We start from the raw sequence: 22279 nt of genomic DNA, 5'->3' as shown, positions 1-22279 counted from the left end.
TAAGAATTACAGACGCGGTAACATATAAGGCGGTACAATATTTGTTATTTCAGTTTCAATCTTCACATTTATCGTGGTGGTAAGAAACTGTAATTTAAGGATTTGGTTAAAGTAGGTTTTTCTGTTACTTTATGTAACCAGAAAAGATGAATACTTATATATAAGTATCATTCTTAGCTATAGACATCAGAAGAAAAAATTAAATTCACAAAAAAATGGATTTAAAGGAAATTTCAAAACGGAAAGTATCTAATCAAATGTAAAAATCAATAGCTCAAAAACATCAAACAAAAGGATTATAACTGTCATAAGCATGATAAGTGACTTGGTACAGACATTTTCTTATGTAGAAAACGGTGGATTAACCTGGTTTTATAGATAGCTAAACCTCTCTTTTTTTATAACAGTCGCATCAAATTCCCTTATATTGACAACGATGCGTGATCAAAACAAACAGATATAAAAGGTACACATTTCATATATATATCATCAGTCATTATTGTGCGATAATCCTTATCACTAAATGAAACATACAAACATGTAAACAAAAAGCACACAATGGCATACAGACCAAGTGAAGAATTTATTAAAATACAAACTGTTTTCCTGTGTGAATGGTTTTACGCTAGTAATTTTTGGGCCCTTTATAGCTTGCTGTTCGGTATGAACCAAAGACCGTTTTTTTTTTACCTATAATGGTTTACTTTTATAAATTGTGACTTGGTTCGAGAGTTGTGTCATTAACACTTATGCCACATCTTCTTACATCTATAAAATAAATCGCCTTTTACTCGATGAATTCCTAAACCTAGAATTGCTACATACTAGTATCTATATACATGTATAAAATAAAATCCTGTCAATCGAAAACTTTGTTTAACCTACTTTTGAAAGCCTTTGAAATATGTTATTCTAAATATGGAGGGTTATTAGACTAATAAGTTTATTCAAAACAGTTATATAGAAAAAAAACTCTCAGATAAAGATAGAAATAGTTTAGAAGGACTAGTAACACCTGTAGAAATTACAGAAAAAAGTGTTTAAAATGAAACTTTAAAAAGCTCATGGTTACAATTATATTTATACTGCACTCGTTCTATTTGAGCAGTCAAAATGCGTTGACTGTATATTTCTATGTCATATACAGTCACTGACCAGATATCACTTTTCCTCATGAGTATTTAAATAGAAATTGCCCAAATTGTAATTAATTATTCATGCTACCTATTCAACCTGCTCTTGTTTTCAATGTATACAACGACTCAACCTTTTTTCTTTTTTTAGAAAAAAAATATTTCACTTTAATCATCATGTTTTATGCTTATTGTTGATCTTTAAGTTCATTCTCAAACAATTCCTTCACCATCGATAAAGGGTTTCATCAGGAAATGTCAATTTCATTGTTTGGTATATTTCTCCACCTGCATGATATGAGGCCTTTTTATAAAAGAGGACGGTTTCCCAATATTTAAATAAAATAATAAAGTTCACACATTAAACAACAATTGAAAATGTTTTTTTAGATTGCAGTATAAAGACAATAATAGTGCATTGACTTGACATATCAACGATATAAGGATTCGGCACGAAACGGGGAAAATGCTCGGCATAGCCTCGCTTTCCCCGTTTCTAAGCCTCATCCTTATATCGTTGATATGTCAAGTCAATGCACTATTATTGTCTATGTACACGTCCACTTGTATTTGCAGTATTTGAATTTTATCTATCTGACGAGTTACGCTTTTTTCAACTATTTTAATAGTTCGTTCTTATTTTGTACTGTTACACCACTTTCCCAGGTTATTGGAAGGTTAAATCACACTTGTATGTTTAACCTCGCCATATATTATATGTTTGTGTCTGTCCCAAGTCAGGAGCCTGTAATGCAGTGGTTGTCGGTTTTTTTAACATAAATTAGGCCGTTAGTCTTCTCGTTTGAATTGTATAACATACTAGTAGTCATTTCAGGGCCATTAAAAACTGATTATACGGTATGGGTTTTGCTCATTGTTGAAGACCGTACGCTGATCTATAGTTGTTATTTTTGTAGCAATTTGTTCTCTTGTAGGGAGTTGCTCATTGGCAATCATACCACATCTTTTTTTTTATATTTAATGTAGAATTCTATAGAAGATTTTTGCCCCATATTCAAAATATACTATTTAACGTAATTGAATGAAATAATTGAATGAGAAAAGTTTGACAAAAGAGCAAAAAAAGGGGTCAATTTCGCTGATTTCTTAAAAAATGATCAGAAATCTTTGGGTAACTATAGAACAATAACTTGGTTAGATGTAGATGTTAAAACTGTTGCTTATACACTTGTACAAATACTAAATATAATTTTACCCAACATTGGTAGTGCCAACTAGAAGGGCTATGTAAAAAAAATACATTTGTTCTCAATTTTTCATAAGCTTTTCATTCAAATGAATGGTCTTCATGATACAAACATAAAAAATGGATTTAAAAAAGTGTTTATACATTGTGTTGAGACTATGTACAATGACATATATGGGTGCATCGTAAGTAATGGGTGCATATCAAACTCTTTTAAAATATTTCGTGGAAAGGCAAATATCTTTAGTTATGAACTTAATAGAAACGTTTAGCTCATTATCTAGTTAAAACTAATAGAACTAAACATGAAGAGATTTGGCAAGGCAGACTTAAAAACATACTAAAGACAAATTCGAAAGAATCAATTTGACGAAAGAACCATTAAAAAGTATCTGATAATAATAGGCTTTGATTTCCGCTATTATAACGAAAAGTATCAAAAACAAACTGATAAAATTTAAGAAAATTGTGTGGTCAAACCGAAAGCTAACCGTGCTTGGAAGAATTTCTGAAGTAAAGTCTCTCATACTTCAAACTATATCATATATAGCAAGCAATATCATGAAAAGATCTATGCAAAAAAATAAAACTATGATATATAACTATATCTGCAATGGGAAAAGAGATATGATTAAAAGAGATACTTTGTCACAAAATTATACTGAAGGGGAATTAAAATGATTTATGTAGAGACTTATATATCAACAATTCAACTCAAATCGATTTAACAGTTATTGTTTGAAGAAAATGCTGAACAAACTTGGAAGATAATGCCAAAATATGATCTGAATAAGTTAGGATTCATCTTTTGAATATAGATAATATAAATAGTATTTAAAAAAAGTTTAATTAACCAAATTTCAGAGTTTTATCTGCAGTTAATACCTACTATGTTTTGAGAAATAAGGAAAGAAATAATATTGGGCAATAAATATATAAAAACTGTTTAAAAACTGGACACAAAGCAATATTTTGGTTATAATAGATTTATTAGAAAATGACGGAAACATATCCTCAGACATTATACTAGGTAAATTTGAACATAGGGAAATCTGGATTGCTGAGCTAACAAATCTGAAGAAAGTTATTTTAAAAAACTTGACCAATATCAACAAAAACTCAATAACTAATAAACATACCAAAGTAAATATAAATAAAAAAGAAAATCTTCACATCATTAACAAAAAACGTATTAAAACCCTACATTATCATGACATCTATAACTTCTTACTTAAAAGAAAGGGAATACAAACACGGACATTTGGACTAAGCGTAAAAACCAAACGGGTGATGATTCATACAAAACAAGAGATGCTTTCTTGTATACACACCAAATTTCGTTTTTTTGTTGTTGCTTGTAAAGTTTATGTCATTCTTTCCAACTTGTTTGGAACTTTGAGTTGTCTTCTCAAACTATCTATGAAATATGACCATCGGTAATATATCCTTCAGAACACTGGATCTGGAAGTTTAAATTATCGTTAGCATTTTTTTGGCGGCCATTATCAAACAGTTTCAGAAAATATTTTGGTTTTTGTTTCGATTTAATCTCAAATTCGCACTGAAACTTTATTAGGAAATGCCTTTTTGAATTTAAACTTCAAGTAATGGTAATTAATCTTCCTTTTGTCACCAAAATCTTTTAAATGAGAACTAAGGATACGCCTATTTTCGCAAGTAAATAGCTCGTGCGTCATATATGAAATTTCTCTTTTCATTTTAACTATCGTTTGTATTTTATTATTATCATTTACAATATTTATATAGCGCATTATCTAATTAAAATTACTCTAAGCGCTTAACATAAAACAATCAATGCAATTAAAAGAAATGTTAAACATTAAAACAATCAATACAATAAGAATGAAATTAAAGTTTAATTTTTTTTTAAAACAATACATTATCATAATTAAAAGGCATGTTACATCACAACTATAAGCACAAAGATAGAAAGTCATTGTCAGTATAAAAAGTTAAATGAAATCACTGAAAACGAGTCTAAAATAATGGGTTTTCAAATATTCTTAAAAAGTTTGATTGAGTGTACATGTCTAAGATGGCTAGGACGATTGTTCCACAGGCTCACAGTAGCTTTGTCGAAACATCTTTCTCCATAGATTTTGGTGCGTACACGAGGTCGTATCAGCTGCATTGTATTTTCGATCTAAGAGATCTTGCAGGTTTATAGACGCTAATGAGTTCCTCAAGATAGACGGGTGCTAAGTCATGCAGGATTTTGAAAGTATAACAAAAGAAGTTTATAATCGCTACTGCCCCGATTGTATTCGAACCAAGTCAAAAGTAGCTCGTCAATCATTTTAGATTATAAAAAAAATAGCTACTGGAAGAAATTCTTTCTGTATAATTACAAAATATACACGCTATCGAATATTATTTTCTTGCAATTACAACCATCAAATAAAACGTTACACCATGACGCTTGATAAAATAGATCAAGCATGCAGGAAAAAGTGTACATCGATTAATTTCATCCTCTCAATATTTATCCTTCTGTGATAGCGTGAATTCGTGTCATTGTGTTGTTATTCACTCCATATTTCTCATTATCCTGTGATCTTTCTTGCTTGATCAGAGTATAAGCCTTATTGATGACATCAAATTTGTTGCCTATATCTTGAGCTCTATCGCGTGGGTGATAAATTCTTGCAGCATCCCGGTATGCTCTATCTACTTCCCAATTTGAAGCATGTTCTTCAATCTGAAGTATTTTGTATGCTTTTAATAAGAGACCTTGCTTTTTCTTTCTGAGTTGCTCTAAGCGCCTTGCCTCCTCCTCTTCTGGAGTTCTATGCAACAGGAATTTTGAAATTCTGTCCCCTAAAAAGTAGTCTAAAGGTGACAAAAGAACTGCCAATCCAATGCCGACCGCAAATCCTGCAGGACCCGCTACCAGTGTTGAAATAAGACATGCCAATCCAGCTGCACCAATGTCTGTAATTGCGTATCTGCCAATTCTTCTGATTAACTCTCGTAGAGTTATTTTGTTTTCGCGGTAGTCTTTCACGAAGTGCCAAATATTTAAAGACCACCAAGCAATACCTAATGGAATAACCACGCGTTGTAAAATTCTACCGACTGATTGTGATGCGGAAACAGCAATTATTTCACCAACATCATCCCATACTTTAGTGGCAACGCTTGTGACCACTTTGGAGTTAAATTTGAGTAAGAACTCCTTACCTATTGGAGGAAGGTCTTCCGAAATATCTGACTGTACGTGTTGGTTTAAATCTGAATCGTTTTGATCTGTGCTATCATTATGTCTGAAATTGTCATTCTCGTTATTTTGGTCTGTAGCTGTCGAGTTGTTGTTGAAAGTAGAAGACCTGGAATATTCATATTCGTCCTCATCATTTGTGAACATTGATTGACCAACCTGCAGAGATTGTACTTCTTGAATCAGTTTGTTGAAACTTTCAACGTCTTTTTTAGTCATCGAAATTGTTTTATTTGGTTTAGGCTCTAACAAAACTGTGGACATTTCAATTTCAACTTTAACGCTGGTCTTAAATATCTTGCTTTCTTTCGATTGTATGATCTTATTTAAGGGCCAAAAGAAAATTTGTGATCCTCTACCGTCCTCCTCCGTTGACACCTTTGCTTCCTTGGTACATGAAAACTCAATGGTACCTTCAAGTTCTACTAGCACGCTTCCATTTAGTTCCAGGGTAGGGACAACGAAAGTATGTACATTTTTCATTTCTTTTGAAGCTGTTTTGCTCAAATTAATCTTTCCTTTTTCTATCCAAACATAATATCGTGATTCCTTAAATTGCAGCGAATCTTGTTTGACAGGTTTAACTGTATAAGGATTTCCTGGGTAAAAATCTGCTTCCACGGGACATACTTTGTATCGCATAATCTTCCCTTTTCCACCATCAATACAAAAAGTTTCACTACAAATTTTCCTTTTATAAATCACTTCAGGAAGTAGATTTGTCACCGCATTTTCAATTTGGGTTTTTATTTTATTTTCTATGTGATCCATTTTACCATATAGAAAAACATTAAATTTGCGTCCTTCTGTTCCAAAATCGCTTGCAAATTCTGATATATCGGCTGGAATCTTGTGCATTTTGTGGTGTTTTATTTCTGCTTTTTTTATTTTATCTTCTGGAAATTTCTGGTAGCGTCCATTGCATTTTGAATGAGTAAACTGAAATACCCGCCTCCTATGGAGCATCACAATTTTTTCAAAACTTGTATTCATTTGCTGAATTTCTGATACACTAAAATTTCGCTCATATAATGAAGTAGCTAATGAATGTATAGACATGAGCACACCCACATTATATCGCCCTAAAAACTCCTCACTTAATTCACAGTTAATGTTGAAAGTATCTTTTAGGAGAAATTTGTATAAATCTGGAATGGATTCAAATTCTCTTGATTCTTTGGATGTTTCGTTTCCCATCTGAAACATACAATAAAAAAAGTGGTTATCCCTGAATCAAAAGGTATACATCAATGTATATATAGCAAAGAGGAAGACATCGACACTAGATTCACATGGTAAAAAGAGACAAGAGTTACGTTCAAACCACTAAGACGAAAATAAACTGACAACATTATGGCTACAAAAAGAAGAGACACACAGACAAACAAAATTCCTCAAAATACAACCTAATGACCAAGTAAATCATACCTTCGAGAATTTTATTGACGTCATCACAAATTGGTTTACCGTTATAGAATATCAGTTTCAAAGATGACAACGTATATGTTCATATTAACGTAGCTACAATCCCGTACCCTTTCTAATTCGATCTACCGTATTAGACTTGTTAACGGTTTTTACTAACACGAGCAACACGATGGGTGTCACAAGTAGAGCAGAATCTGATTATCCTTCCGCTGGCCCTAATACCATCCCCAGTTTTTGGTTGGGATTCGTGTGGCTTTGTATTTAGTTTTTTATGTTGTGTCTTGTGTGCTCTTGATTGACTATTAGTATTTTTCTTCTAACGCCATCGCGTTAACAGTTTGTTTTCGATCTATGAGTTTGAATGTGCTTCCGGTGCGCCTTTGTATGTAATCTAAAAGTTGTTTTTTGGGGGGTTTGTTAGTATTTACATCTGATTCACTCCACCTCTTTTATATAGACAGATCACAATAACTTTGAAGCTCGGCTTTCATTGATGATACCAATGATATTAATAACTTGTTTGGCAGACGTTTCGTGGAGCACTTAGAAGACTTCAAAACAATATATACCGTTGTTTGTAATGAATCGTATGTAGTTTCGGTATCAAATACGTTGATCGAAGATCCAGTTCTCCATATGTGGATGAAACTCTAAACAAACATAGTTCAGACTTATGCTTATTCTGAATTTCCTCTTTAGTAAATGTCATTGGAGGTATTTGGAGTTTCCAAGGAGTTTATGTTATGTGATTTACACACAAAACACGATGTTGTTTAGGGTTTTACCTACGAAGACATACACATATTTCTCATGGAGGTTGGACAAGTGTATTTCAACATATGAGCCTTTAAGTTATACTTAATATAAGGAATAACTTATTTAGAATAATTTTCGGAAATTGTCCATTTCAAAATTTGAATACTTTAAGTTATTCATGCTGTCAAATTACTAACACAGGTTACTAAAAAGTACTTTGTGACTGTACACTATTTATTTGGGGGTGGGGCCGGTGTACAGCAATACATTTTTAAAAAAATCGTTTTGCCCAGTTAATATTTGTTTTAACAAATTTTTGTCCTGCTTTAATTCATTTAAAAAAAGCTATTTTCGCGCTAGTAATATCCAGAAAAATAATTTTTATCAAAACTAAATTTTGGGGCCCTTTATAGCTTATTGTTCGGTGTGAGCCAAGGCTCCGTGTTTAAGGCCGTACCTTGACCTACAATGGTTTACTATTATAAATGTTTATTTGGACGGAGAGTTGACTCATTTGCACTCATACCACAATTTCCTATACCTTTTGTTTTAAGGTTCATCATAACCTTTTGGCTAAAATGGCCGTATTTACATCCCAAATTTTACTCTGAGTACAGACTAACCTATACACCTGCAACATTTTTAAGGGATGGCAGGAACTAGATATATAAATTTTAAATGCATTTTATGTTTCAGAAAATTATAAACTTTTCTAGATTTTGCTATCCATTTTTTTTCGTTCCTGCAGAAGGTGCAAAAATTAACTAAATAGTGAAAACGATTGAGAAGCTCCCCTCATATAATCAATGTTGTGAGTAGTATTGATTTAAATGGACAATAGATGGACAATATACACCTGTAAACAATAGGTGATTTAACAGGTTTAAACTGTGTAACTGAGTGGACCGTATCAAATGAAATTCGGATGTTTGTTTATTTTTCTATTTTCTGCAGACTAGAAAAAAATGCACATCAAAATGAAGGTAAGTTTCTAATTTTCTGAAACGTAGACTTCATATAACTTTTATATATCTAGTTCCTGCCATGCCTTAAAACTTTCCTGGATGTACCAGTTTGTCTGTACTCGGCCATATTTTTCAATTCCTTATGATGAACCTTAACTTTAATGTAAACAAACATTCTGATTGTATTCAATTGAACCATGTTGTCAATCTATTGTCATCAAATGTCAATATTTCCCCATAAACATACGTTTGGACCAGTATGTGAATATACTGCATTTAGATTGTGTTTTCTTACAAACACCTCTTTTTATTAGAGGGATGGGCTGGTCCATACTTTATAATCCTCTACAAAATTTATTAGAATGGAAAAAAAATATCTTGTACGTGATGTATATTTAAATTTTACTGTGTTTTTATTCAAAATAATTGACAGAACACGTCCACTTATATTTTTGTACATCTGATGAGTTAAGCCTTTTTCAACTGATTTTTATAGTTCGTTCTTATGTTGTACTGTTATAACACTGTCCCAGATTAGGGGAGGGTTGAGATCCCGCTAACATGTTTAACCCGCCACATTATTTATGTATGTACCTGTCCCAAGTCAGGAGCCTGTAATTCAGTGGTTGTCGTTTGTTTATGTGTTACATATTTGTTTTCGACATAAATAAGGCCGTTAGTTTTCTCGTCTGAATTGTTTAACATTGTCTAATCGGGGCCTTTTAAAGCTGACTATGCGGTATGGGCGTTGCTCATTGTTGAAGGCCGTACGGTGATCTATAGATGTTAATGTCTGTTTCATTTTGGTCTTTTGTGGATAGCTGTCTCATTGGCAATCATACTATATCTTCTTTTTTATAAGTACATCAGACTTTCAAATATGTTCCGACCATAATGATCGTATAATTTATTTGTAATCTTCAATTCTGTGTACCAGGATGCCATTATGAATTATATAAATATATATAATTGTTCAATAACCATTGAACAAAACAAAACCTAAAGTTGAAGATCTTGTGTTGCAAATACAATTTTGGCCTTCTTTAGCATGTTTAGACACCCATCCCCTAGAAATATATTTTTTTATACAACACTGCAAGTAAGATTTTCACAAAATTACACAAGAGTCCTTTGACATATCTTTTATATCTAAGAATCAATTAAAAGGAAATAGTTCTATATTTAAAATACTATTCTGTTTCATAACCATATGTTACACAATGTTTTGCATAGAATATTAAAAAAATAGAGTAAAAATCACAACGTTCTTAACTCCGAGGAAAATTCAAAACAGAATTCCCTAATCAATTTTTTAAATCAACAAAACAAACACATCAAACGAATGAACAACAACTGTCTTATTCCTGACTTGTACAGGTACAGCTATTTCAAAACAAAAACAAATCAAAGCAGGGTGAAGAAAATACCCAATGCAAATTCTTTACATTCATAAAACCAAACAACCCTAGAAGCCAAGTTACTATATAAACATTTACTAGAAGATGTACAAATAGAAGAAGTACACCAACTGATTCACAACATATGCCGCTTTTTGATGAAAAAACAAAACAAGCAAAATATAGCACATCATTTTGTATCTTTGTTTTTCTTCTACAGGATGAATAGAGGTAGAAAGCGTTATTCATCATAAGCTACGTATACATTTCGCATGTCTTAGGTTTTTTGGAGATATATGTAAAAACTAAAATTTCCTTTTGTGATTAAAATTCAGCATATCAACTTTTAATTATTTCTTGTTTTTTTTTTTTCAAATCATTGTGTTGCTTATTCTTTAGTGTTGTATGTTGTGTCATATGTACTATTGTTTGTCTGTTTGTCTTTTCATTTTTAGCCATCATGACGTTGTCAGTTTATTTTCAGTTTATCAGTTTGACTGTCCCTCTGTTATCTTTCGTCCATCTTTTCTTGGATACTCATAAAACTTCGACACTATCTCAGTTATACACTGTTTTTATAAATTATTATGTTAAATCGCATTTCCTAGGCAAAAAAATGAAAAAAAACAACAAGACAGTCATGATTTTAAATAATGGACTTCGAATGCTATAATGACGAACAGATCATTTTTTTTTCTTTCAAAAAAGAAAAAATGTTTTTGATCATTTATCCACTTATTTGAGAGAGATAAACCTTAACAATGGCTAACACCTGAATTATATTATCATATAAAAATCTTAAAGTTTATGATGTTGGTTTAAAAAAAGAAACAAGTCCTGATCAGACTTGAATATGTGTGTTTCTTTCCTATTCATTATATTTCAAAACACTGACTCAATGACGGTGAACATAAACAAATATTCATCTAAATTCAAAATCTGAAAGATTAACAAAATCCTAATAACAAGTTTGATGCTTTACTCCGAATACCATTCTATTTCTGTAACAACACTGAAGTTCTTAAACTGTCAAATATTTCAGATGTAATCTTATTCATTCTATATTTACATTTACCAGTACAACCATTGAGATTATATTACATAACTAATTAAATAGACTTAAAAATTATTATCAACCGACGACATTTAAATTAAAATAGAACAGCATACAATTTATATCTACGATAATGAAATAAAGATATGATATAAAGACTTGATACTATTTTTTATTCAAACATAAAACATAATAAAGAAAATATGATACCGGGACCCAATGTCTTCTTCTTCTGAAAAATGAGATAGTATATTGATGCTGTGCTTACATTTACCCTTTTGTCGAAAGTCAATTGTGATGTCATGCAAAGGAGTAGATCCAGTAAGACCCCTTTTTGGCCCTAAAATATAGCTGTTTTACAAAATCGTTAAATTGTAAACTTTCAGTTATTTATCGGATAAATATGGGTTGTTTTTGACAATATAATGCACATATACTGGGCACTAGCACCATTAACTCATGTTAAATTACTCAAATCTTCACACTTGTAGTATTTTAGTTATATTTTTTACGGTTTTCGTGTAAAACGAAATTGGCCGCATGCGTATTCATCCTTAATATTGAAATGTAAGTTGTATTTTATGATAATACATAACATATATAAAGGTTCAGGATGAACACCGATGCGGCCACTTTCATTTTTGACAAAAAAACATCTAAAAAGTGACGTTTTTCGGCATATTTGGTAGGTTTGTCCTATTTTAGCTTAAATCAGATCGTGTTTTATGATTAAATCAGTTAAAATCGTTCACATAAACTAGTTGTTTCAAATGAAATAGACACTTAAGAGTCTAAAAAGTGGTAAAAATCTTTCGCCAAATGAACCTGAAATTAGAGGCCAAAATCGGTCCTTACCATACCTACTCCTTTCGAAAGATACTAGTTGACTTGAAATGACAGTTTTGTATGTGTTTTTGTCAAGATAGATAACAAGAGAAAATTCTTAACCAACATCAGCAATTTGAAAATCACTAATGTTATAATTAACATTGCCAATAAAGTGGGAGGTTGGGCATGCCACAACACCAGGTTCAACCTACCATTTTCTTAATTAAATGCCTTGTACCAAGTCAGGAAAATGGTCATTTGATATTATATAAAAAAAAAGAAGATGTGGTATGATTGCAAATGAAACAACTATCCACAGAAGACCGAAATGACACAAACATTGACAACTATAGGTCACCGTATGGCATCCAACAATGAGCAAATCCCATACCGCATAGTCAGCTATGGTTCGTTTTTTGTGTTGTACATGTTAATGTTATGTTTCTGTTGCGTCGAAGTTCTCTTATATTTGATGATTTTCCCTAAGTTTTAGTTAGTAACTCGGATTTGTTTTTCCTCTATGAATTTCGAACAGTTGCCTTTATTTGCTATAGAGCTTATTTGATCGCCTAATATTCTTGTACAGAACTTACACCTACATAATACCCGATATAAATAGTTATCAAATGTACCAGGATTATAATTAAGTACGCCAGACGCGCGTTTTGTCTACATAAAACTCATCAGTGACGCTCATATCAAAATATTTATAAAGCCAAACAAGTACAAAGTTGAAGAGCATTGAGGGTCCAAAATTACAAAAAGTTGTGTGTAGAAACCTGTCTTGGTTTATATCAATAAAAAAAGATAAACTACATGTATGTTTTCATGTTTATGCGATACGGTACACATAAGTTTTGAAACAGTAATGTTTGATATTAGTTACATTGTTCTACATGTTAAATAGATCTTCCAAAGTTATACACTATTGTTTTACGTAAGATGAAGATTTGTTTTACGTAAGATGAAGAATTGTTTTTATAATCTGAATCCATTAATTGTAATTTGCTATCCATCATTGATCATGTTTAATTATCAGTTCGCGAGAAGACCCCGTCCTAACTTTTCAAATGCTATAATTTTTCATTAACCATCATTTCAATAATGTATATACTCTATTAGCAAATCACTATTCATGTTTAAACACTTCAGCGAAGTAAAATATGATTGACAATGATAATATTTACTTTTAACTTGAAAGAAGTTCAAATTTCAAATCAATCTGATATCTAACTAATTATATCAGAACCATTTTAATGTTGTTAGGTTTTTTTATCGCATTTATACGTGGACTTTTATCTTTTAAAGACAAAATTGACTGCTGGAAATATATCAGATAAAATCTTTCATTGTATTATTACAAAAAAGACAATTCATTTAAAATTTCAATAAGCAGTATCTCGAAATACATTTCAACCCCAAAAACATGCAGAAAAAAAGTAAGATTGAGAATGGAAACAGGGAATATGTCAAAGAGACAACATATTGACCAAAGAGAAGAAAAAAGCCGATAGTGTCAAGTATAGGTTTTCAACACGGCGAGATAATTCCGCAACCGGAGTCGTGCTACAGTTGACCTCTCAATAAAAATATATACTAGTTCAGTGATAATGGACGTCATACTAAACTCCGAAATACAAATCACCACTCTCCGCATTTAAGTTTCGGTGGTGAAATTGGTACAAAAATATGGTCAAGTTGTTGTTCTTATGACCGACAGTAAATAATTGCTAAAGTAAGGCGCTAGTTTGTCTATAAGGGATGTAAAGATTCTTCGTCACGTGTGGTCAGATTTGGGATGGTCAATATTTTGAATCGTTTATATCGGTTGTCATGATATATGTCTATACGTCAGTGATGGGTTTGTAATTAACGTATTGTGTCTCCGACATCTTGACTGTTTTCATCGTTGTAAAATCTGTCTTTTATATAAATTGATGATGGACTTCTTCACGATTGTGCATGGAATAATTCCAGCTGTTTGAACATGTTAAAGGAAGTTACAATTAAAAAAAGGATTGGACATGATGATATAAGCTGGTTTTGATTCAAACATATTTCACATATGTCTAATCAGTCAACACTATCAGATCTGTACATTACAGGTGGTTCAAAGACAAAAAAAATGTTACTCTCGTCAATCAGAGTACAAACATCTCTTGTTTTTGTCTTTAGAAACATATATGACTACATTGTTCTTTCTATCATTCTCATTCTGATAATTATTGAAAATGTTAAATACATCAATAATACATAAATAATAAGAATTCGACCATTACAGGTTTTGTATTATTTCATCAGTGACTTGTATAAAATTCATTGTTCTTTTTTAGCGTTGATGTCTAAAATCTGTTGTTAATAAATGATCTTGACGTAATATATTGCATTGGATTTATTTTGTCATTTGGGGTGCTTTCTTTTTTATAACTTATCTTTTTTATCTTGATAGCAATTTACAATCAATATATCGTATAAAATAAAATGTGATGGCGTTTGGGTGTATCTTAAACATAACATAATGTAGTATAGTTTTAAGTGACTGGTGTGTGTATTTGTATTTACATGACAAAAAGTCAATCTAAAATTTGAAAAGAATGCTCTTTCAAAATACTGTTTGTGTATGTCTTACCTTTTCACCATTAACTATCTAATCTGTATAAAACCCCGATCCTGTTTTGAAGAAAGTCTTATTCTACTTTCGATTTGGTTTTTATTACGTAATCCATGTAAGATCCTCCCACCTGAAGTGCATTAAATAGATAAAATAATCAACAACAAAAAACTGACAGAAGAGATATATCTCAATATAAGAAATTTAATCGACCATTTCAAACGCATTTAAGTGTAGTATTTTTGTTATTTTACTTTTTGCTCTCATACCACATCTTCCCATACCTTTTGTTTTAACTTTAATGTAAACAAATATTCTGATTGTATTCAATTGAACCATGTTGTCATTCTTTAAACCATTATTAGTCATCAAATTTCAATATTTTCTCATATACATACGTTTGAACCAGTATGTAAATATACTGCATTTAGATTATGTTTTCTTACAAATACCTCTTTTTATTAGAGGGATGGGCTGGTCCATACTTTAAAATCATCTACAAAATTTATTAGAATGAAAAAAAAAATTTTTTTACGTGATGTAGATTTAAATTTTACTGTGTTTTTATTCAAAATAAGTGACAGAACACGTCCACTTATATTTTTGTCCATCTGATGAGTTAAGCCTTTTTGAACTGATTTTTATAGTTTTTTTCTTATGTTGTACTGTTATAACACTGTCCCAGATTAGGGGAGGGTTTGGATCCCGCTAACATGTTTTACCCGCCAAATTATTTATGTATGTACCTGTCCCAAGTCAGTAGCCTGTAATTCAGTGGTTGTCGTTTGTTCATGTGTTACATATTTGTTTTCGACATAAATAGGGCCGTTAGTTTTCTCGTTTGAATTGTTTTACATTGTCTAATCGGGGCCTTTTGAAGCTGACTATGCGGTATGGGCGTTGCTCAATGTTGAAGGCCGTACGGTGACCTATAGTTGTTAATGTCTGTTTCATTTTAGTTTTTTGTGAATAGCTGTCTCATTGGCAATCATACCATATCCTCTTTTTTATAAGTACATCAGACTTGAAATATGTTCCGATCATACTGATGGTATAATTTATTTGTAGTCTTTAATTCTGCGTACAAGGCTTGCCATTATGAATTAATTATATATATATATATATATTATTATATATATATATATATATATACTTGTTCAATGACCAATGAACAAAACAAAACCTAAAGTTGAAAATCTTGTGCAAATACAATTTTGGCTTCTTTAGACACCCATCCCCTAGAAATATATTTTTTATACAACACTGCAAGTAAGATTTTCACAAAATTACAAGAGTCCTTTGACATATATTTTATATCTAAGAATCAATTAAAAGGAAATAGTTCTATATTTAAGATACTATTATGTTTCATAACCATATGCTACACAATGTTTTGCATAAAATATCAAAGAAAAAAAGTCAAGATCTCAACGTTCTTACCTCCGCGGAAAATTCAAAACGGAAATTCTTTCATCAAATTGTAAAAATCAACAACACAAACACATCAAACGAATGAACAATAACTGTCTTATTCCTGACTTGTACAGGTACAGCTATTTCAAAACAAATCAAAGCAGGATTAAAGAAATTACCCAATGCAAATCCATTACATTCATAAAACCAAACAACCATAGAAGCCAAGTTACTATATTAACATTTACTAGTAAATGTAAAAATAGAAGAACTACACAAACTGATTCACAAAAGAGGCCGTTTTTTGATTAAAAAAAACAAGCAAAATATAGCACATCATTTTTGTATCTTTGTTTCTCTTCTACAGGATGAACAGAGGTAGAAAGCGTTATTTATCATAAGCTACGTATACATTTCGCATGTCTTAGGTTTATCAGAGAAATATGTAAAAACTAGTATTTCCTTTTGTTATCAAAATTCAACATATCAACTTTTGATTATTTCTGTTTTTATTTTTCAAATCATCCTGTTGCTTATTCTTAAGTGTTGTATGATGTGTCATGTGTACTATTGTTCGTCTGTTTGTCTTTTTCATTTTTAGCCATGGCGTTGTCAGTTTATTTTCAATTGATGAGTTTGACTGTCCATCTTTTCTTGGATATTCATAAAACTTCGACACTATCTCAGTTATACACTGTTTTATAAATTATTATTTTAAATCGCATTTCCTAGGCAAAAAAATGAAAAAAAAAGAACAAGACAGTCATGATTTTAAATAATGGACTTCGAATGCTATAATGACGAACAGATCATTTTTTTTTCTTTCAAAAAAGAAAAAATGTTTTTGATCAATTTATCCACTTATTTGAGAGAGATAAACATTAACAATGGCTAACGCCTGAATTATATTATAAAATAAAAATCTTAAAGTTTATGATGTTGGTTTAAAAAAAATCAAAATCTGAAAGATTAACAAAATCCTTATAACATGTTTGATGGTATACTGCGGTTACCATTCTATTTCTGTAACAGTACTGAAATTCTCAAACTGTCAAATATTTCAGAAGTAATCTTATTCAATCTATATTTACATTTACCATTACAACCATTGAGATTATATTACATAACTAAATAGACTTTAAAATTGTTGTCAGCCGACGAAATTTAAATGAAAATGGAACAGCATACAATTTATATCTACAATAATGAAATAAAGATATGATATAAAGACTTGATACTGTTTTTTAATTCAAACATAAAATACAATAAAGAAAATATGATACCGGGACCCAATGTCTTATTCTTCTGAAAAATGAGAAAGTATATTGATGTTGTGCTTATATTTACCCTTTTGTCGAAGGTCAATTGTGATGTCATACAAAGTAGATTCAGTAAGACCCCTTTTAGGCCCTAAAATATAGCAGTTTTACAAAATCGTTAAATTGCAAACTTTTAGTTATTTATTGGACAGAAGAATGCTTCTGCTACATAAATATGGGCTGTTTTTTGACAATACAATGCACATATACTGGGCACTAGCACCATTAAGTCATGCTAAATTACTGAAATCTTCACAATTGTAGCATTTTAGTTATATTCTTTACGGTTTTCGTGTAAAACGAAAGTGGCCACATGCGTGTTCATCCTTAATATTGAAATGTATGATGTATTTTATGATAATACATAACATATATAAAGATTGAGAATGAACACGGATGCGATCACTTTCATTTTTGACAAAAAACCATCTGCAAAGCATATAGGTAGATTTGTCATATTTTAGCTTGAATCCGATCGTTTTTTATGATTAAATCAGTTAAAATCGTTCACATAAAACTTATTGAATCAATTGAAATAGACAATTAAGTGTCTAAAAAGTGGTAAAAATCTTTCGCCGAATGAACCTTAAATTTGGGGCCAAAATCGGTCCTCGCCGTACCTACTCGTTTCGAAAGATATCAGTTGACACAAAATGACAGTTTTGTATATGTTTTTGTCAAGATAGATAACAAGATAAAAGGCTTAACCAACATCAGCAATTTGAAAATCACTTATGTTATAATTAACATTGCCAATAAAATGGGAGGTTGGGCATGCCACAACACCAGGTTCAACCTACCATTTCTTTTAATCAAATGCCCTGTACCAAGTCATGAAAATGGTCATTTTAATATTATAGTTCGTAGTTCTCTTATATTTGATGATTTTCCCTTAGTTTTAGTTAGTAACTCGGATTTGTTTTTCTCCATGAATTTCGAACAGCGGTGTACTATTGTTGCCTTTATTTGCTAAATAGCTTATTTGATCACCTCATATTCTTGTACAGAACTTACACCTACATAATACCCGATATAAAATCTTATGTGTTAAATAAGTTCAGACGTGTAAATTGAACTTTATAACATATATATGATTATAGTTTGCCAGTTCAGATTTTCAATAAAAGTAGTATTTGTAGTACATTTATAACGAGTTGCAAAGTCGGCACATTTGCTCTGATGTTTTGTCCTGCTCATGCACAATATCAATTAGCGGCAATGTGCTTAATGCCAGGTTCAAATAAACTTTTTATTTATTTCGCACATCGACATTCTAATTGCCATCATGAATTCGGAAAAACAATAATTATTATAACATATTTTAGACGTTAATTACATATTTTGTGTCAGACCTTGATATTTATCTGTTTACATTGTCATTTACGTTTACAGCACGGGTTCTCGACTTGTGCGTAAAAAAGTAGAACTTGTTGGAATAGACCAATTTTATGATCTTGCAATTTCCATTTAGTTGAGAACAACTGTTTTATCCAATTGGGTCAGGATCCATAATAGACCTTGAGATGAGGAACTCAGATGACGTAATTAAATAACAATATTAGTCCGCGATACAATTGTGGATGCTGTGATTTTAAAAATGGACATAAATGAACAATAAGAACTGTTTTATAGAGCTGATGTGATGAGAAAAGAAATATGTAGATTTGACCTGTAATAAGTTATAAGAAAGGACAATTTTTTTATTGAGTTTTATGATCAGAATTTTGGGATTATTTCATGTGGAGAGTGACATTATTCACCATCTTCCGGGGTCCAGCAATTTGCGAAAAAAAGTAATCTCACTTGCCACCCCGAAAATTGAACCAGACATGTATAAATGTATCAGCTTCGATATGAGCCATCATACATGTTCAAGTAAACTATATGGACTGAGCAATGGAGGAAAACGTTACCCTTGTCGCCTATGGAGAACTAATTAAAAATGTTGACCCACTTAATAAGATTAAATGTATTGCTAATGAAAGTTATCAACTAATGAAAAAATTATTAAAGATTATTTCGTTGCTTTAGAAACTTGTCTTGATTTATATCAATAAAAATAAATAAACTACATGTATGTTTTCATGTTTATGCGATACGGTAGACATAAGTTTTGAAACAGTAATGTTTGATTTGAGTTACATCGTTCTACATGTAAAAAAGATACTCCAGAATTATACATTATTGTTTTAAGTAAAATGACGAATTGTTTTTATAACCTGAATCTATTAATTGTAATTTGTTATCCATCATTTTTCATGTTTAATTATTGGATAATATCAGTTCGCGAGAAGACCCCGTCCTAACTTTTCGAATGCTATTTCAATAATGTATATAATCCATTAGCGAATCAATATTCATTTATAAACACGTGAGCAAAGTAAAACCTGATTGACAATGACAATATTTACTTTTTACTTGAAAGAAGTTCAAATTTCAAATCAATCTGATATCTAACTAATTATATCAGAACCATTTTAATGTTGTTAAGTTTTTTTATCGCATTTATACGTGGACTTCTTTTAAAGACAAAATTGGCTCCTGGAAAAATAAGATTGAGAATGGAAACAGGGAATATGTCAAAGAGACAATATATTGACCAAAGAGCAGAAAATAGCCGATAGTGTCAAGTATAGGTCTTCAACACGGCGAGATAATTCCGCAGCCGGATTCTTGCTACAGTTGGTCCCTCAATAAAAAAAATGAACTAGTTCAGTTATAATGGACGTCATACTAAACTCCGAAATATAAATCACCACTCTACGCATTTAAGTTTCGGCGGTAAAATTGGTACACAAATATGGTCAAGTTGGTGTTCTTATGATCGACAGTAAATTCTTGTTAAAGTAAGGCGCTAGTTTGTCTATAAGGGATTCTTCGCCACGTATGGTCAGGTTTGGAATGGTCAATCTTTTGAATCGTTTATATAGGTTATCATAATATATGTATGTACGTCAGTGATGGGTTTGTAAACGTATTGTTTCTCAGACATCTTGACTGTTTTCATCAATGCAAAATCTGTCTTTTATATAAATTGATGATGGACTTCTTCACGATTGTGCATGGAATAATTCCAGCTGTTTAAAGGAAGTTAAAATTAAAACATAGGATTGGACATGATGATATTATCTGGTTTTGAATCAAACATATTTTACATATGTCTAATCAGTGAACAATATCAGATCTGTACATCACAGGTGGTTCAAAGACAAAACAAAATACTATGAGACTCGTCAATTAGATTAACAAACATCGCTTGTTTTTGTCTTTAGAATCACACATAAATACATTGTTCTTTCTATCATTCTGATAATTATTGAAAATGTTAAATACATCAATAATACATAAATAAGAATTCGACCATTACAAGTTTTGTATGATTTGATCAGTATCTTGTATAAAATTCATTGTTCGTTTTTAGCGTTGATGTCTAACAGTGACTGTTAAGTGACTGGTGTGTGTATTTGAATTTACATAACAAAAAGTCAATCTAAAATTTAAATAGAAGGTTCTTTCAAACAAATATTTGTGTATGTCTTACCTTTTCACCATTAACTACATAATCTGAATGAAACTCCGAACCTGTTTTGAAGAAGTCTTATTCTACTTTCGATTTCGGGTTTTATTACGTAAGTCAATGTAACAGCTTGTCAGTGCACGAAATAGATAAAAATTATCAGCAAAAAAAACTGACAGAAGGGATATATATCAATGTTAGAACTCATGTAATCGACCATTTCAAACGCATAATTTGTATATCTGACAAAAAAGACATTGACTTCAGGATACTTGATCTCATAATAACTACTGTCAACCAACTTATTTTCGCAGATACTTAATTTCGGTTTTATCCTTTATATACCACTTTGCGGCTAATTAATTTTGCGATTTTCTGAAGTTCAATAAGGAACGATTCATGTATAACATATTCGCTAAGATTAATATTCGCGGTTTTTTTCTATTTGCGAAAATAGCGAAAATAAATCGCTCGCGAATATTAGTTGGTTTACAGTATCAAACGTACCAGGTTTATTTTCAAATGCCAGACGTGCGTTTCGATTACATAAGACTTATCAGTGACGCTCAGGTCAAAATATAAGTAATATCGTTGTTCAGATGACTAATATGTAAAATGATTTTTGGTGCAGTTTACAAAATATGTTATTATCTCCAATTGGTTTTTCGTGTGAACTGTCTTTTATTTTTGGTCATTTCGTTTTTCCTTCTAATATTTATATCGCGACTTGAAGAAAGAAGAAGAAAACTTCGAAAAAAAGTTGTTTTATGAATATTGTAAAAAATTAAGGATACTATATTAGTTTCTATAACCGATATACGATCTGCAACTTTCATTAGAGTTTTTCTCCATAAATGATTTTTATTCATGTACTTCGGCGTTATTGAATTCTTCCTAATCTGTGATCAAGAATAAATCAGTGTGTTTTCTACTTACAAAAGGAAACCCATGGGAACCAGCACCATATGATGTCGTAGCTGTTTATGGTATTACAATTTTACATATGGTCTCAAATACAGCTGAGAAGATATTATAATTGTCAAAAAACCGCATCTGGTATCATCAAATGGTACCGTTAATACAATTAAAGAACGCAAAACATGTCGAAAACCATAATTGGCATACATAAACACAAAAATCTTCTCTTCGAAATCTATCTTTCTTGAAATTGTTCTTTGATGAATTCTAAAATTTCAAACCTTGAATATAAAAGGCATGATGTTTAGAATGATTGGCTGTTAGACAACTTTTTTGTCATCGGCCACATTATTTTTATTCCTTTAGCTCGTTTTCATTGTGTTCTATTTTATTCTGTTTATATTGGATCAAGTTATTCATTCATTGATTGATACATGTGATATGCAATTTCTAAGTACTATTTTATAATAACATAATATACAATACAATACAATG

General features: G+C 31.0%; 1 protein-coding gene across 1 annotated transcript; it reads right to left on the bottom strand.

The window, feature by feature from the left end:
- Positions 1-4236: 4236 nt before the first annotated feature.
- On the bottom strand, positions 4237-14702 carry LOC134723559 (uncharacterized). The gene is made up of 2 exons (XM_063587140.1): positions 14636-14702; positions 4237-6775 (listed from the first exon to the last, which is right to left on the bottom strand). The coding sequence occupies exon 2, from the start codon at positions 6773-6775 to the stop codon at positions 4844-4846; it is 1932 nt and encodes a 643-aa protein (XP_063443210.1). The 5' UTR covers positions 14636-14702; the 3' UTR covers positions 4237-4843.
- Between the last annotated feature and the right edge of the window lie 7577 nt (positions 14703-22279).

This window comes from Mytilus trossulus, chromosome 6 (genome assembly GCF_036588685.1).
Source record: "Mytilus trossulus isolate FHL-02 chromosome 6, PNRI_Mtr1.1.1.hap1, whole genome shotgun sequence".
NCBI classification, from domain to species: Eukaryota; Metazoa; Mollusca; class Bivalvia; order Mytilida; family Mytilidae; genus Mytilus; species Mytilus trossulus.
The sequence above is the reverse complement of the archived record's forward strand: the minus strand, read 5'-3'. Positions and strand labels throughout refer to the sequence as shown.